We start from the raw sequence: 17,881 nt of genomic DNA, 5'->3' as shown, positions 1-17,881 counted from the left end.
GTTCCTGGAAGGGGTTGTGGGAGGGGGGATGGGCTAAATGGGTAAGGGGCATTAAGGAATCTACTCCTGAAATCATTGTTGCACTATATGCTAATTTGGATGTAAATTAAAAAAAAAAAAAAGTGTTAGAGAGGAAAAAATATATATATAACCATTGGGGCATCTGGCTGGCTGTCAGAAAAGCATGTGACTCTTGGTCTTGGAGTCATGAGTTCGAGCCCCACGTTGTGGGTAGAAATTACTAAAAATAAATACGTAAACATACATGTGTATATATATATGTATACATGTGTGTGTATATATATGTATGTGCATGTATACACACACACATGCACATATGGTCATTACAGTTATAGATTTCCTTTTAAACATGGAATTAGTCATGTCCTGTAAGTTTTGATATATTCTGATTTTGCTTTCATTTATCTCAAAATATTTTCTTTTTTTAAGTTTTACTTATTTATTTTTTAATTAATTAATTTATTTATTTATTAGCACATGTAAGTGGGTGAAGGGCAGAGAGGGAGGGATAGAATCCCAAACAGGCTTCTCACTTTCAGCTCAGAGCCTGACATGGAGCTTGATCTCACGAACCCTGGGATCATGACCTGAGCCAAGATCAAGAGTTGGATGCTTAACTGACTGAGCCACCCAGGCACCCCTCAAAAGTTCTTTTGAACTATGTTTTTCTTCTTTGTACTTGGACATCCCCTCTTAACCACTGAGGGCTAGTGACCCAGTTTTGCATTAGCTAATCGGCCCTAATATGACACTTCTGTGAGACACTCCTGCCCATGCTGCTCCCTTGGTTGTAGCTACCACAGCTCCATAAACAAATAGTTCCTCACCCCAACCCCCAGACCAGATCCTGGAATTTTGCCCCTGCCCAGCCCTGAGCTCTTTCAGCATCTGACACCATCTCCTCAAAGGCCCTTGAGAATCACAGTGAATAAAACAATTCCTCACATCTACCTAGCTTGTTTGGGTGGAAGAGTTACACTATGTGGATGAAGGCCCAAAGGAAGTCCCAGAAAATTAAGGTGAATATCTTTTTTCTTTTTTTAATGTTTATTTATTTTTGAGAGAGAGAGAGACAGTGTGCGAGCAGGGGAGGGGCAGAGAGAGAGATACAGAAACTGAAGCAGGCTCCAGACTCGGAGCTGTCAGCACAGACCTCAACGTGGGGCTCAAACTCATGAACCCCAAGATCACGACCTGAAGTCAGACACAACAAACTCAGCCATCCAGGCACCCCTAAGGTGAATATCTTGAATGCCTCCCAGGGGCCTGATGGTGTTACAATGCTGAACACCTGGGAATCAGGATGAGCTGAGAAAATAAAATTTTCTTACTTAAAAACATACTATGGGGGTGTCTGGTTGGCGCAGTTGGTTAGGCATCTGACTCTTGATTTGGGCTCAGGTCGTGATCTCGTGGTTGTGAGGTTGGGCTCTGTGCTGGGTGTGGAGTCTGCTTAAAATTCTCTCTCTCTCCCTCTGCCCCTCTCCCCTGCTCACATGCTTTCTATCTCTAAAAAAACAAAACAAAACAAAAACAAAAAACGAAAGAACACATAATATTAAATGCAACGTGGTACTCTGGATTGGATCCTGAAACAGAAAAAAGACATTAATGGAAAAACTGGTGAAACCAAATAAAGCTTGTAGTTTAACATTATCGTACCAAATTGTTTGGTTTTGACAAATGTGCCATGGTTAGTAAAACGGTATTAGGGGAAGCTGAATGAATGGTAAATAAGATCTCTGTACTATCTGTTCTGCAAACCTAAAGTTATCTTAACGTTAAAAAAAATAATGACATGTATTGAGGGATTTTTACGTGCTAGGCACTGTGCTAAGCACCTTAAGTGAATTATTTCAAATAATCCTCACAACAATCCACAAAGTCAGCATTACTGACCCCATTTTACAGGTGTAGGAAGAAGATTTAGGCCATTCTACTAACAATGCATCAGAATACTCCATTGAACAGGAAAAGAGTGAGCATGGGGAGACAGTTTCTTGCAAAGTCCTTTCCTCATGCCCTGCAGAAAGTAGAATTTAGCTGGTTATTAACAAAAGGAAGGAGAAGGTGTAGAAGCTCTTTCCTCTTCCCTATATCCTATGAGATTTAAGATTGGTATGTAGGCAAAAGTGGATAGGTCCTATATTGGGCATCCCAAGTATGAACTTGAAAGATAGACTTAACTAGGACATAACTATGGCAGAACTAAAAATCTCTAAAGAATCCAGTCATTAGAATATTCTGTCTTTGGGAAAGCTCTCATTGCCTTGTGGAACTTTTAATTGGGTTGCATTCCATGCCTCCAATAACTATCTATCAACATCTAAGGATCCTGAGATATGATTATGTAGATTCAGTCACACTGTACCAGAATTGCATTCAGTGGAAGTGACACCTGACTGGACTTCTGGGACTAAGACTGGAGGCACAATCTGCCATAGGCAACATTACATGGTGCAGTATATCTCTGACATCCTGATATCATCATAAATTCCCAAACAGCACTAAATAGCATAATGTCCCTCAAAGAATAAAAAAAGCACTAAAGTAGAACTGAGAATTTAAGTGGCCCCTTTTAGCCATATAAGTTAGTGCTTCCATGCCAGTTAGAAAATGTGGATAAATAGTGACCGACTAAAATCATTGACCAGCCAAATGCCCCTCTTTCCTGTGCCTTCTAGTCATTTTACTTTAGTGAAATGATGAGCAACCATAGATGACTGCTAATTAGCACTTAAATTCATAAATATTAAACTGTATATGTCAAGAACTTTATCTGTATCACAACATCTGTAATTTAAAATGTTTTAGCAAGGACGGTGTGTGTTGTTCTAATAGGACATTCACACACAAGGTGGGGTCAGTTCCTAGTCAGAAAGGTCATACTCTATGGACAGCTACTACAAACACGTTTTTTTGTTGTTGTTGTTTTTGTTTTTTTAAATTTACTTTCACGTTAGTTAGCATATAGTGCAATAATGATTTCAGGAGTAGATTCCAGTGATTCATCCCCTGGGTATAACACCCAGTGCTCATCCCAACAAGGTGTCTTCCTTAATGCCCCTTACCCATTTAGCCCATCCCCCCACCCACAACCCTTCCAGCAACCCTCAGTTTCTCTGTATTTAAGAGTCTCTTATGTTGTGTCCCCCTCCCTGTTTTTATATCATTTTTTATTCTCTTCCCTTATGTTCATTTGTATCTTAAATTCCAAGAGTCAAGTCGTATGATATATGGTTAGTCTTTCTCTAATTTCACTTAGCATAATACCCTCTAGTTCCGCCTATTCTTTTTTTTTTTAATGTTTATTTTGAGAGAGAGAGAGATAGAGAGTGAGCAAGGGAGGGGCAGAGAGAGAGGGAGAGAGAGAGAATCCCAAGCAGGGTCCACACTGTCAGTGCAGAGCCCCACACAGGGCTCAAACTCACCAACTGTGAGATCATGACCTGAGCCGAAACCAAGGGTCCAAAACAACCGACTGAGTCACCCAGGTGCCCCCTACAAGCACTTCTGTATCCCTATCTCAATCATCACCTAAAGCTCTGCTAACAAGTCAAATGGAGATGAGAGATGGGTGTTTCTCTGTGAAATTCATTGCTTGGTAGTTAGCAATGGGCTCTTATCAGTGAAATTAAGGGTGATCAAGCTATTTGGATTGGCTAAAGTAATTTAAGAGGAACTGTAGCCTTGCATGAACAGGGTTTAAGAATCTAATGAGGACTGGGGCACCTGAGTGGCTTAGTCGGTTGAGCGTCCAACTTTGGCTTAGGTCATGATCTCACAACTTTTGAGTTTGAGCCCCGCGTCAGGCTCTGTGCTGACAGCTCGGAGCCTGGAGCCTGCTTCGGATTGTGTGTCTCCTTCTCTGTCTGCCCCTCCCCCACTTGTGCTCTGTCTCTATCAAAAATTTAAAAAAATTAAAAAAGAAAAAGAATCTAATGAGGACTGCAACCTGAGTCTTTAAAGGGTGGCCCTCAGGGCACCTAGGTGGCTCAGTTGGTTAACTGTCCTTCAGCTCAGGTCATGATCTCCCCATTCGTGGGTTCACATCAGGCTCTGTGCTGACAGCTCAGAGCCTGGAGCCTGCTTCAAATTGGGTCTCTCTCTCTCTGTCCCTCCCTCACTTGCACTCTGTGTCTGTCTCTCTCAAAAATGAATAAACATAAAAAATAAAGGGTGGCCCTCAAAGCTCTACCTCTAAATGAACACTGTTTAGGAGGATGTCTGGTTCCATGATGGCATCTTTAAGGGTAACAGAGTCCTGCTCTCTGGAATGTTTCCTTCTCTGCCTGAAGTGAAACCTTTCATGCAAGGTGTGGACAGAGCACTTAACAGGACAGACAGCAAGGATTACAATGAACTGCAGAACAGGCTGAATGCTTTTGCTAATAAATGTTTGCTTAATTAGCTTCTAGATGCATGGCACAGCTTGGTTTGAGACTTGCTTACAATTTGGCCACCAGACTGGTGGTGAGGTTAGTTACCCCTTACCACTTCAAATTTTTTGGGTGGCTAGCTTTATCCAAAGAACCTATGAGTAGTACACAAACAAATTGGCTTAGGTCAATTTGCAACAATATGCAAGCCATGCTTTTCTTTATCCCTTTCTAGTTCATCTCTCTCCAAAAGTTGAGTCTACTTAATCATAGAAGATCTTCATTATGGAAGTCCATGGTACTCTGCAATCCTGAACAGGGTCAGTTTTTAAAAACTGCCTTTTGTTCTATCCTTCGCTATCCAGTAATCCACCCTAATCCAATGCTGACTAAAGTATTGCAACAGGCCCTTAGCACATTTAGGAGTTATATTACCACAGATCTTTTGAACTAGAAAAATTAAAAGTTTGCACTATATCATCCTGAAAGGAGGGCAGGGAGGAGTGATATACATCCTTTCATCCCGACTTGACTCCTCTTTTACTCTCCCTCTCAGCAATAGCATGGCAGTACCTGAATAGCATGGCAGTCTGAATTAGGAGAGACTGAAATTTACAACCTCTCAAAGTATTCCCATTTTAAAAACTGTTGACACCAAGCCAAGATCCTAAGCAAATTTAAGAAGTAAGCAAAATTGGTCAATCCCCTGTCATATTTTTCAAAAATATTGTCCTGTGTTCATCCTCTGACTTACACCCAGTACTGTCAAGATCCTCCTTATCTTGATGACCTTTCATACTCCACAATTCTTTTCATCCATCCTCTGAGAGATTAACGAAGGTTCAACTAGAATTTAGATTAATGGATTAATGAAATTTACACCAAAAGGATATAAATCCTTCAGGGGATATTTGCAACAAAGAGAAGCTCATAATCTAAACAAATATCTTCTTCATTAAATGTACTGGGACATAATTTCAACACTCCCACACCAGAGGAAAATATCTGCAATTGTTTTTCATTAATCATTCCTTCAACTCTCCTTATTTAGCCAAAGGTCATCTCAGGGCCTTAGTGAAAAGAGGCTTCCAGAATTTAATCAAGTTTCTTGACTGGAAGGATGGTTAGCAGTCAACAAAATGTAGCTCTGCAGAAACCAGTTTCCCCCAAGAACAGGAACACAAAATGGGTGGGTACCTTCCTTAGGCTGGAAGCATATACACAAACCAAAACTACTATACAAAAGGGCTAGATTAGTACACAAGCCACGTGATGGCTTCTAAGAAGTGTCACCTTATACCGAAATTCAGGGGAATATGCATTTCTGACTTTGAACCAATGTTTCATCAATCTGGGTTAAACTGAATCAAATTGTTTCACACTTTTTAAGTTTTCTTTTCAATGTGCACATTTGAAACTATCCTATCCATAAAGCAGTTCCCAACCCAAATTTAAAATCTATCAATAAAATCTGTCTTTATAAAAATTTTTTGGTATTACTTATTTCTAGATACTTCATACATTTGGTCTATTATAAACGGTAGATTTTAAAGATAATTTCAAGAGCTTCTTGCATATTATATATTCATTGGCAAAAACAGACTCCTACTGACCAGAAGTTTACCAAATCCATAGCTACATTATATTCTAGACCTTAGCCCAAAATAAATGTCTGGTCATAGCATTTAAGAGCTAGGAATAAAAGTTCTCTATCCTACAACGAGGAAGTCTGAAAAAAGTAGAATTTTAGGAATTCTCAAAAAATCCCAGCAGGCACACTAGCTACCAGTTGAAGAGGTCTTTTTTTTTTTTTTTTTTTTTTTTTGATATTGTGAGAATTGCCTGGACATTCAGTGGTTACTGGTGATATTTAGTTTCAACGATATGTTGAGAGCATTTGTAATATGATAATGAAGAGAAAAACAATAAGTTTAGTTTCCTCTTTCTAGAAGTTTAGCTGAGAGAAATCAAATTTGTTTTAAAAGGAGGATACGCAAGTATGCTTGAGGGTTACAGGTTGCAGGTAGAGGAGAGCCAAGGTAAGTCAGAGGGACTGAGGACCTGGCAGGTGGTGAAATATGGAAACAGGTCCTTAGTGAGGTTAGCTGCGGAGATGGAAGAACATCCTGCACTGAGACCAAAAGTAAGTCAAAGTTAGAAACCAAGAACATTTCAGCAGTAAGGTGGAAGAAAGTGTTGAGATGGTGGGATAAAGGGGTTGAGAATCATGAGCTAGGTTGGAGAAAAAGAAAAAAAAAAAAAAAGGATCTAGGACTAAAATGAATGATCGAACATCAAGGAGAGCCCAGCTAAGAACTGAGAAAAGTTAATGTGTAAATGAGTATTTAGTGCAGTGCCAGACAGCACAATCCTAGGGTTGCTCCACAAATAGTATTAATCTGCAAATATGTACCAGACATCTGTAAAAAGCCTATGTGAAAGAATCAAAAGCAAAAAAGAACCCAGCAAAAACACACAATCCAGACATAGTACAGCATGAATGTTTGTAATACCCAAGTTCAAATGTTGGAAGTCCTAACACCCACTGTATTGGTATTTTGGAGATGGAGACCTTGGGAGGGAATTATAGTCAGATAAGGTCATGAGAATGGGGCCTCATGAAGGGATTAGTGTTCTTCTAAAAAGAGACTCCAGAAAGATTTCTCCCTCCCCACGTGCATATACAAAGAAGGGGTCCTGTGAAAACACAGCAAGACGGTGGCAGCCTAGAAGCCAAGGCCTCAGAATGAAACCTACCTTGTCCAACATCTCAGTCTCGCACTTCTGAGCCTCCAGAACTGTGAGAAATAAATTTCTGTTGTTTAAATCATTCAGGCTATCATATTTTAGGATAGCCTGAACTAAAAACTCACACTACTTTAGGAAAGATATTAAATTTATGAAACAAGAGCAGAAGGCTATGAAAACAAAGATCAGAAAGAATGAGCTTTTGGAAATTAAAAATCTGATAGTTGGGGTGCTTGGGTGGCTCAGTCGGTTAAGCATCTGACTTTGGCTCAGGTCACGATCTTACGGGTTCGTGAGTTTGAGCCGAGTTAGGCTTTGTGTTGACAGCTCAGAGCCTGGAGGTGTTTTGGATTCTGTGTCTCCCTCTCTCTCTGCCCCTCCCCCACTTGCATTGTGTCTCGTTCTCTCTCAAAAATAAACATTAAAAAAAAGTTAGGGGCGCCTGGGTGGCTCAGTCAGTTGGGAGGCGGCCAACTTCAGCTCAGGTCACCATCTCAAGGTCTGTGAGTTTGAGCCCCACATTGGGTTCACTGCTGTCATTGCAGAACCTGCTTCGGATCCTCTCTGTCCCCCTTTCTCTGCCCGTCCTCCACTCATACTCTCAAAAATAAATAAAACATTAAAAAAGTAATAACTTTTGAAAAAAAGAAGCAAAAGGTAAGAAAAAGATAAATAATGCAGGAATTCTAGAAACCACAGGGGGAAAAGTAGCAATTTTTAAATAAATAATACAAGAATTTCTCAGAACTGAAGGAAAGGAGTCTGTTATCAAGATGGCTTGGCATATGCACAAAGCCAATGAAAATATATACACCCTCACCAAGGCACTTAATAGTAAAATTTTAGAACATTCTGAAGCAGAAAAATGATTACATATAACCATCAGAAATGTCAGGTTATAAGACAATGAAGTAGTGACTTCAAAATTCTCAAGGAAGAGGATTTCTAACCTAAAATTCTGTATATCAATTAAATGTGAAACATTTTCAGACATGCAAGTTCAAGTTCCAGGAAAGAAAAAGGAACTGTCATTACCTGAGATGCCTAATTGCACAGAAAATAGTCTTCCGAGGGCTTTTGCAATTTTGTGGCGAGTTTGGGATAACTTAGTTAATAGGAACACAGGAAACTTTCAAGGGACACAGTAAGACAAGAAAATGAACAACAGGAAAAGCAAACAGTTGTACAATAAATGGTATGTGACGATAATAAATTACTTAAGTGAACAACATTCCCACATAGTCATAAGGTAAAAACTGACTGCTACTCCAATAAACAAAGATTGCTACCTCTTGGGGTGCCTGAGTGGTTCAGTTGGTCAAGCATGACTCTTGATTTCAACTCAGGTCATGATTTCAAGGTTTGAGAGACAGAGCCCTGAGTCGGGCTCTGTGCTGACAGTGGGGAGCCTGCTTGGGATTTTGTCTCTCCCTTCTTTGTCCCTTCCCCGCTCATGCTTTCTCTCTCTCTCAGAAATAAATAAGAGAAAATTGCTACCTCTCTTAAATGGGAGACTAGATGCAGTGAAATGGGACAGTAAGTTGGTATGACAGTACCCAAATTCTCAACTGCGTTAATAAGTTGTTAAAGTAAAATATAGAAATGTCAAGAAATACTTGCAGAAGTATATAATTTAAAAATGTGAAGATTAATGCCTGCTACGAACAGCTCAGAGTTAAAAGTGGAATCCTCATGGAGCTGGACTTAGCCGTGGGGAGTTTAAAGCTGGAGACTGGTACTATTTATTACAACTCCCTTATTTGGATTTTTAATCTATGTACATCGCTTTGTTAAAAACCTAGAATAATTAGGCCTAAAAAGACATTTCCCTTCATGTTCTCCTTTTGAAAGATGAAACTTATTAATTTAGCATAAAAAATAACTCTCTAATTAAAAAAGCCACAAATATCAAAAGTATCAAGGTAGTAGTAAAGCATGAAGCTTTTACAAATAGTGTTTTTTCATTAAAAAAAATTTTTTTTAATGTTTACTTTTTAGAGAGAGAGACAGAACACGAGCGGGATTGGAGCAGAGAGAAAGAGAGAGGGCGACACAAAATCTAAAGCAGGCTCCAGGCTCCGAGCCCAGAGTCCAATACAGGGCTCGAACTCGCAAACCGTGAGATTGTGACGCTAAACCGACTGAGTTACCCACATGCCCCTCCTAAGAATAGTGCTTTTTAAGTCATCCAGGCATTTCTGAACCTTTCTTAGGCAAATGTTTTAAACATTTGCTATAAAGATATACAAATGTTAGAATAGCACTAAACAGTTTTATAGTGTAATATATATGTGTATATATATACATATATGTATATATGTGTATGCATATGTATGTGTGTGTATGTGTATATATATGTATATATATATATATATATATATATATACATATATATATATAATTTTTTTTTTTTTTAAGTAGGCTTTACACCCAGTGCAGAGCCCAATGTGGGGCTTGAACTCATGACCCTGAGATCAAGACCTGAGCTGAGATCAAGGGCCAGATGTTTAACCAGCTGAGCCACCCAGATGCTCAGCTGGTTATTTTGTAAAATAACAAATATATTTTAAGCAGTCATTACCTATATCCCACCCTATGCTAAAAAATGGGGCACCTGAGTGGCTCAGTTGGTTAAGCGTCTGACTCTTAATTTTGGCGCAGGTCATGATCTTGCACTTTGTGAGATCATGCCCCCAGTTGGGTTCTGCACTGACAGCACAGAGCCTCCTTGGGATTCTCTTTCTCCCTCTCTCTCTCTGCTCCTTCCTCCCTGCCCACGTGAGCACATGTGCTCTCTCAAAATAAATAAACATATATAAAAAAAGATCTCTTGGTGTATTTAACACAGAAATGCTGGTAATATTATTACTTCAGTGAGGTAAGCATTAGAATTTCAGGCCAAGTTATAGAATAAGATGGGTAAGAAATGTTTCCCTGGGTTTGAGAGCCTGAACACTTACAAGAAATGTATTCTAGTGGCTCCTGGGTGGCTCAGTCAGTTGAGCATCCAACTCTTGGTTTTAGCTCAGGTCATGATCTCATGGTTTATGAGTTCGAGCCCCATGTTGGGCTCTGTGCTCACAGAGCAGAGCCTGCTTGTTCTCTCCCTCTCTGTCCTTCTTCTGCTCTCTCTCAATATAAACAAAAAGAAACGTATCCTAAACCTGACTTAAAAGAGAGAAGGTTCATGCTTACTATCCATACATTTCCAGAAACTTTTCTAATTGGGAGCTCTGTAATACATTCTGAATGGTGCCATGTTTAAAAAACACTTATCCTTAAAAATATTAGAATGCTTTTTGAAAATCTATTGTTCTTTTAAACTATTCTGATCTAAAGAAAGAACTGAAGTTTAGGAAAGGGGAAAATGAACATAAAAAAAATGTTTATTTCTAGCCCTGAAAGAACAAAATTATTGAACAAAGTCATCAAATACAGCAGTTAATGTCAATGTAACAATTAAATAATTGAACGGGATTAAATTAAAAATAAAAGTCAATATAAAATTTGAAGACAAAACAGAAAAGACAAGCTACTTTCACTTAATTCCATTTCTATCTATCAAAATAAGGGGTGGGGGGATAGGCAACACATTCCTATCAAAGACATCCAATTCCAAATATAATCCTTTGCTTTTCTTAATACAGAACGAAAATTTGACAGAGTTATACATTTCTTTCTCCCTTTCATTTAGCAACATTCCAGAATGGTGAGTAAAAGGACTTCAACTCTCTCCAGGCCAGTCCAGTGCTTGATTCTCCTTTGTAATTCCCACAATATATACCACAGTGTCTTTGCCAAAGTGGTCAGTAAATGTGTTGAGTGATTAAAAAAAAAAAAAAAAAAGTATGTGTGTGTGTGTGTGTGTTTTCCTTTCTTACACACACACACATATACATACACTGCGGGAAAACGAATTTTAATTGTTTAGCTTATCTATTGTGGAAGCAATGGAAACACCGAAGACAATCTTCACTTTACTTAACTATGAAATTCTACTATAAAAAACCCAAAAGGAATATGAATCTGGATTTTAGCTATAATTCTATAATGATTTTTTGACATTTCACTGGATATGGATCTCATTATATTTAAAGTTTTTAAATTAAGAAAACTGATGCAAATTCTCATTTTTTTCTAACTATACCTACAGCCCAATCAGATCTAAAATTGTTCTGGCTAGAATACAGTATATAGAAACAGACATGTATTTATGTGAGCCCTATAAAGAAATACTCATATAGGTAGTTTTAAATTGCTTATGAAAGGCACAGTTTCATTTAGGACTGGTGGTAACTAGATACATATTATTAAGCAGCTTAATGTTTATGTGTGGAAGGGAAGAGAATTTATTCTATGTGCCAGGCACTCAACACACAAAGACAGTTGTGTTAGCTTTGGTTTCTTACGCTATCACAACCACTCTGTTTAAAAAATTCAATATTTTCATGGTTTCCCGGTTTTAACTGTCCCTTAAAAGCAGCAAAAGGAACAAGAGGAGAAGGAAACTTTAAGACCACCAGAAAATCTGAAATATAATAAATAAGTACTATAGTAACATTGTTTTAATAACACAAGAGGACAACTACGGTAACTTTTAGATTTAAATGGGAATCTTCATTCTAAAGTGAGGACAAAAAGGGTGACTACAAAAGGTAGTTATTAAAAAAACATGAACTGATTCAGATATAATTTTTCTTTCAACAAGATCTGAACATTTTAATTTAAAATTAACTAATAAATCACAATTCCATATTGCTTTTAGGATTACGTTGTTTAAAAATGACACATTTCAGAATTAACCAAAGTATATTTCTATTACAAGTTAGTTTATCCAAGTAAGTAAAGAATAAACCACAGTGTAGCTCCCTTAACCTAGGAGTCAGGTTTTAATGACAAAGTCCGTTGCCAGCAATGGACATGCAGGTAACCCTCAAAGAAGTTGTAAATATAAATCCCAGACTGCTTCTATAAATTGAAAAGACCTTTGTTGAGTCACAGGCATAAAAATGGGGCATTGGCACTAAATTGAAGGAATATGGTCTTTATGACATATGTATGGAAGGGCCTTCTAGAGTGGTCATGAGGATCACAGTCTTAACATCTAGTTGGTTTTCTATTTCATTGGTAGCATCTTCTTTATCGTAATCCATCCAAACAACTATTTACACAGAATGTTCAAATCTGAAACTCAAGAGGCACTGTAGATTTTCATCAGAAATAAACCAGCTTGTTTCTGTAAGGTAATTTAGTCATAGCTGTAGGTGGTCAATATAATCCAAAGAAAAATGAAATCAGGAATCAAACTGGGGGGTGCCCGGGTGGCTCAGTCGGTCTAAGTGCCCGACTTCGGCTCAGGGCATGATCTCACATTTTTGAGTTCAAGCCCCACCTGTCAGGCCCGGTGCTGACAGCTCAGACCCTGGAGCCTGCTTCAGATTCTGTGTCTCCCTCTCTCTGTCTGCCCCTCCCCTGCTCACTCTGTTTCTCTCTCTCTCAAAAATAAACATTAAAAAAAACTTTGTAATTAAAAAAAAATCAAACTGAAAACAGAAATCATTAAGTGCTCTACGTAAAAGTTCCACTAATTATTTTACACATTTTGTGAAAACCTTGCATTATCAATAAAAAACAGGCATTCTATCCTCATATCTTAACATAGATGTGATGAAAATGATAGGACATAAAATTCTATTAGTTCCCTTAATGTACTCAAAATTATTTTTATTCATGATTTGTACTACTGACGGCAAGTAGGTGTGAAGTTAATTAAGAGTGGTGGTGGGAACAAAATGCCTGAACCAAACCAGATTGTTTTCTTTAATGTGGCTTGAGGGACGACACTGCTTCCATAAGAAAATAAAAAATAAGGAGAGAATGGGAGGGGAGAAGAGAGGGCACTCTCATAATTAATGCTACAGGTCACAGACCTTCTTAAAATTTTTAAAATAAAAAAAGTATTGCTATCAACAAGGATATTTCATTTTTCTTCCTTTCTCTAGTTTTTTTTTTACACATTATTTTTTTTGAAAAAAATCTAGAGTAACTCAACATCTCAAATAATCAATGAATTTATCAAGAACTTTGTCATGTTAAGTTCTCATTGCTAGTAAAATGTTGGTACTGGGTTGGGAACAATGTTTATAACAAATCTCCACAGTTTACTGGTCAGAAGCCGCATCTCTATGTAACCGTCATTTCTCTTACATGAATATAATCTTACCTAATTATTTTAGAGTTCTAGTCTCTCGCTTTGTAGGAGTAGGGTGCGAGGGTTAATTAAAAAACAAACTAACTAAAATTACAACATATACAGAAACTTATTTCCAAAATGAAGGGGAAAAAGGGGGAAGGGCAAAGTAGCAATACCAACCAGTCACAAAGCCCAAGTTGGAACAAGAAAGAGCAAATAACTTTGGTTCCTAAAGCCCAATCTGAAGAGGATACACTTAGAAAGGAAATTAAATTGTAAGGTTGTATAGTCAATGGGATTCTTTTTCTGTCTCAATGATTTAGTTATAAATATAGATTATTAGTCTCTCTATTATACATGTAACAAATGCCAAACAACTCACTACCATGAAATTTCTAAAATTGACTTTCACATTATTAAAAAAGGTAAAAATCACATATTTTTCTTCCCTTCCTTCAGTTCAAATTATGAACTGAAATACTACGTGTAATAATAGCTGGCCCTAACTTCTATACAAAGCTAAACGATTTTGAGCTCCTTTGCCAATATAAGGAACTACATAATTTTATTACATTTGCCTCAAATTTAGGCTTGACAAAAATTTCTCAAAGCAACTCAAAAAGAGCATGTCAAGGGAAAAAAAGGCTATGGAGAGAAAAGACTAGCAGATGAAACAAATACTCTTGAAAAACTCGAATCTGCCATTCAAGTATTGAAAATACCCTCCCCCCCCAAAAGGGACAATGAATGGGATCCATTACAGTGAAATCAGCAAAATTAAATGCAAATCTCAAGCATGATAAATGGCCCTGATGGGCTGTCTGCTGAAAGATGGCTAGTGATTCAGTCCATAATTCCTTTTGGACCCTATAAAGAAGGGATTCAATGGAAAGTTTTCATTCCGTTTTGTAATTTTCTCTTGGTTGTCTTCAGGAAGCAGTAGTTTGCTTTTTCCTCCATGTTATACAGACCATTTCTTTAAGCCCCAAAGAGTAATAATTTTCATATATTAAAAGATTTCTTTTAGAAAATGGAAGAAAGAATACAAGGCCACGGCAATGATGCTAACGGTTACTCTTCATTGCTTCTTTAGCTGCCATGATCAGTGGCGTCAAGCTGGACAATGGTTTGGCCAGTTTCAGGAAGGGATGCTGCCAGAAAGAGGGGGAAAGATGCATGAATGTCACTAGTTTAGAAGCTAAAAATTTCCTTTCAATTAAACCCCAAGACTATTTTACGGATTAGAATTTATTTAACAAACACATATTTCAGTATGTGTATAAAGTCAACATAATCAATATATCACTTTTATAGTTGAAATCAGTCTTTTTAGTCTATTTAATATTATAAAAGCTCACCTAAATGACCCAGATACCCACACCAGCAATGGACTTGTCTGACAACTGACAGCATGCAAAAACTCATATACCTTATTTTAGTGTTATAGCTATTTTATTCCTAGCAGATACAATCCTAAACTGCAGCAGCTACAATGTTGCTGGTGATAAATGAAGAGCAAAATGGTAATTATTAACCCTATGTAAACTTTCTGTTGCTTACTCAAAAAAGTCAACCTTATCCAAAAATAGTATTATTTCCAAATTCACCTGTAACAATTCTTTGGCCGAACCCCTTTTCTCCACATCCATTTCCAAACAACGGTTTAAGAAATCCCGAAATATTGGGGAAAGTTTCTCTGGATTCTGAAGTTCTGGGGTTCCATTAGTTGCTATCAGGTACAAGGCCTAAAAACAGAAGAACATTTTTGACATACTTAAGGTAGCGCAACAAAGTGAGACACCACTTTATAAAAGTTTATGGATCTTTTGCTTAATTTTTTTTTTTAAAGATTTATTTATTGAGATGCCTGGGTGGCTCAGGCAGTTGAGCGTCTGACTCTTGATTTTGGCTCAGGTCATAATTTCAGGGTTCGTGAATTCGAGCCCCATGTAGGGCTGGCTCTGTGTTGACAGCTGGGACCCTGCTAGGAATTCTGTTTTCTCTCTCTCTCTTCTCTGACCCTCCCCTGTGTGGTCTCTTGGGGCGGGGGTGGGGGGAAGACAATCACCAGAAACACTAAATTAAGGTTTAGTATTATTTCTGCCTATTTGTTTCATATATTCTCCCTTAGCTTTTATTACTTTTAAATGTCTATTTATTTATTTTGACAGAGCACCCACGGGGAGCAGCAGAGAGAGAAAGAGAGATAATCCCATGCAGGCTCCACACCCTGTGCAGAGTCTGACAAGGTGCTCGATCTCATATGAGACGCTAAACCAATTGAGCCACGCAGGCGCCCCTTCCCTTTATTTTTAGATGTTGTATTCTCATTTCTTTTTCACATTTTTTAAAAAAGTTTATTTATTTTTGAGAGACAGAGCACAAGTGGGGGAGGGGAAGAGAGAGAATGAGACACAGAATCCAAAGCAGGCTCCAGACTCTGGGCTGTCGGCACAAAGCCCGATGTGGGGCTTGAACTCACGAACTGTGAGATCATGACCTGAGCCGAAGTTGGATGCTTAAGTGACTGAGCCACTCCAGTGTCCCTCCTAATTTCTTTTTCAAAAATTAGCTTCATCTTTTTGGAGAGGGGTTATACTAAATGTAATACATATTGATAAAAGAACTATAATACATAAGGGTAGAAAGAAAAATGAGCACAATTCCAATATCAACATATAGCATCCATTTACCTTTCTCAAGCTTTTTTTTCTCAAGTCACATCAGATTTTAAAACAGGATTTCTTGAAACTTTGTTTCAGTTTATTATTTATTTATTTACTTATTTATTATTTTTACTTATTTTTTAAAATTTACATCCAAGTTAGTTAGCATATAGTGCAACAATGATTTCAGGAGTAGATTCCTTAATACCCCTTACCCGTTTAGCCCATCCCCTCTCCCAAACCCCTCCAGTAATCCTGTTTGTTCTCCATATTTAAGAGTCTCTTATATTTTGTCCCCCTCCCTGTTTTTATATTATTTTTACTTCCCTTATGTTCACCTGTTTTGTATCTTAAAGTCCTCATATGAATGAAGTCATATGATATTGTCTTTCTCTAATTTCTCTTAGCATAATACCCTCTAGTTCCATCCACACAGTTGCAAATGGCAAGATTTTATTCTTTTTGATTGCTGAGTAATACTCCATTGTGTACACACACACACACACACACACACCCCACATCTTCTTTATCCATTCATCCATCGATGGACATTTGGGCTCTTTCCATACTTTGGCTATTGTTGATAGTGCTGCTATAAACATGGGGGTGCATGTGCCCCTTTGAAACAGTCTACCTGTATCCCTTGGATAAATACCTAGTAGTGTAATTGCTGGGTCATAGGGTAGTTCTATTTTGAATTTTCTGAGGAACCTCCATACTGTTCCAGAGTGGCTGCACCAATTGCATTCCCACGAACAGTGCAAAAGAGATCCTCTTTCTCTACATCCTTGCCAACATCTGTTTTTGCCTAAGTTGTTAATGTTAGCCATTCTGACAGGGGTGAGGTGATAATCTCATTGTGGTTTTGATTTGTATTTTCCTGATGATGAGTGATGTTCAGCATCTTTTCATGTGTCAGTTGGCCATCTGGATGTCTTCTTTGGAGAAGTGTCTGTTCATGTCTTTTGCCCATTTCTTCACTGGATTATTCGTTGTTTGGGTGTTGAGTTTGATAGATTTTGGATACTAACCCTTTATCTGATATGTCATTTGCAAATATCTTCTCCCATTTGGTAGGCTGTCTTTCAGTTTTGCTGACTGTTTCCTTCACTGTGCAGAAGCTTATTCTGATGAGGTTGCAATAGTTCATTTTTGCTTTTGTTCCCCTTGCCTCCGGAGACATGTTGAGTAAGAAGTTGCTGAGGCCAAGGTCAAAGAGGCTTTTGTCTGCTTTCTCCTCGAGGATTTTGATGGCTTCCTGTCTTACATTTAAGTCTTTCATCCATTTTGAGTTTATTTTTGTGTCTGGTGTAAGAAAGTGGTCCAGGTTCATTCTTCAGCATGTCGCTGTCCAGTTTTCCCAGCACCACTTGCTGAAGAGACTGTCTTTATTCCATTGGATATTCTTTCCTTTGTCAAAGATTAGTTGGCCACACGTTTGTGGGTCCATTTCTGGGTTCTCTATTCTATTCCATTGATCTGAGTGTCTGTTTTTGTTCCAGTACCATACTGTCTTGATGATTACAGCTTTGTAATATAGGTTGAAGTCTGAAAACTTTTTTTTTAAACCAGCTGTATCTATAAAGCTATTGAAACAGGCAGAACATAGACGATTTTTAGGGCAGTGAAAATACTATGTATGGTGATGGACATATGTTACTATTTCATTATACATTTGTCCAAGCCCATAAAATTGCACACCAAGTGTGCACCCTAATGTTATGGACTCTGGGTGATAACGAGGTGCTAATGCAGGTTCATGGATTGTGGAATGTACCCTCTGGTGAGGGATGTTGATAATGGGGATGGTTCCTTACATTAATACAATCAATTAATTACATCAATCACTCAACAAAGTAATTAATTAATTACAT

General features: G+C 38.0%; 1 protein-coding gene across 1 annotated transcript in view; it reads right to left on the bottom strand.

Annotated features, from left to right (window-relative positions):
• Positions 1-13,437: 13,437 nt before the first annotated feature.
• PAK2 (p21 (RAC1) activated kinase 2) overlaps positions 13,438-17,881 on the bottom strand; it is a 91,141-nt gene continuing 86,697 nt past the window's right edge. The window contains exons 14-15 of the mRNA XM_060639621.3: positions 14,949-15,086; positions 13,438-14,492 (exon numbers count right to left, since the gene is read on the bottom strand). Of these exons, the coding sequence (XP_060495604.1) occupies positions 14,406-14,492; positions 14,949-15,086 (225 nt within the window). The 3' untranslated portion in view covers positions 13,438-14,405. The remainder of the gene's footprint in view (positions 14,493-14,948; positions 15,087-17,881) is intronic.

Source organism: Panthera onca, chromosome C2 (assembly GCF_046562875.1).
Source record: "Panthera onca isolate mPanOnc1 chromosome C2, mPanOnc1 haplotype 2, whole genome shotgun sequence".
Taxonomy (NCBI): domain Eukaryota; kingdom Metazoa; phylum Chordata; class Mammalia; order Carnivora; family Felidae; genus Panthera; species Panthera onca.
This window is presented reverse-complemented; position numbering and strand designations above follow the sequence as displayed.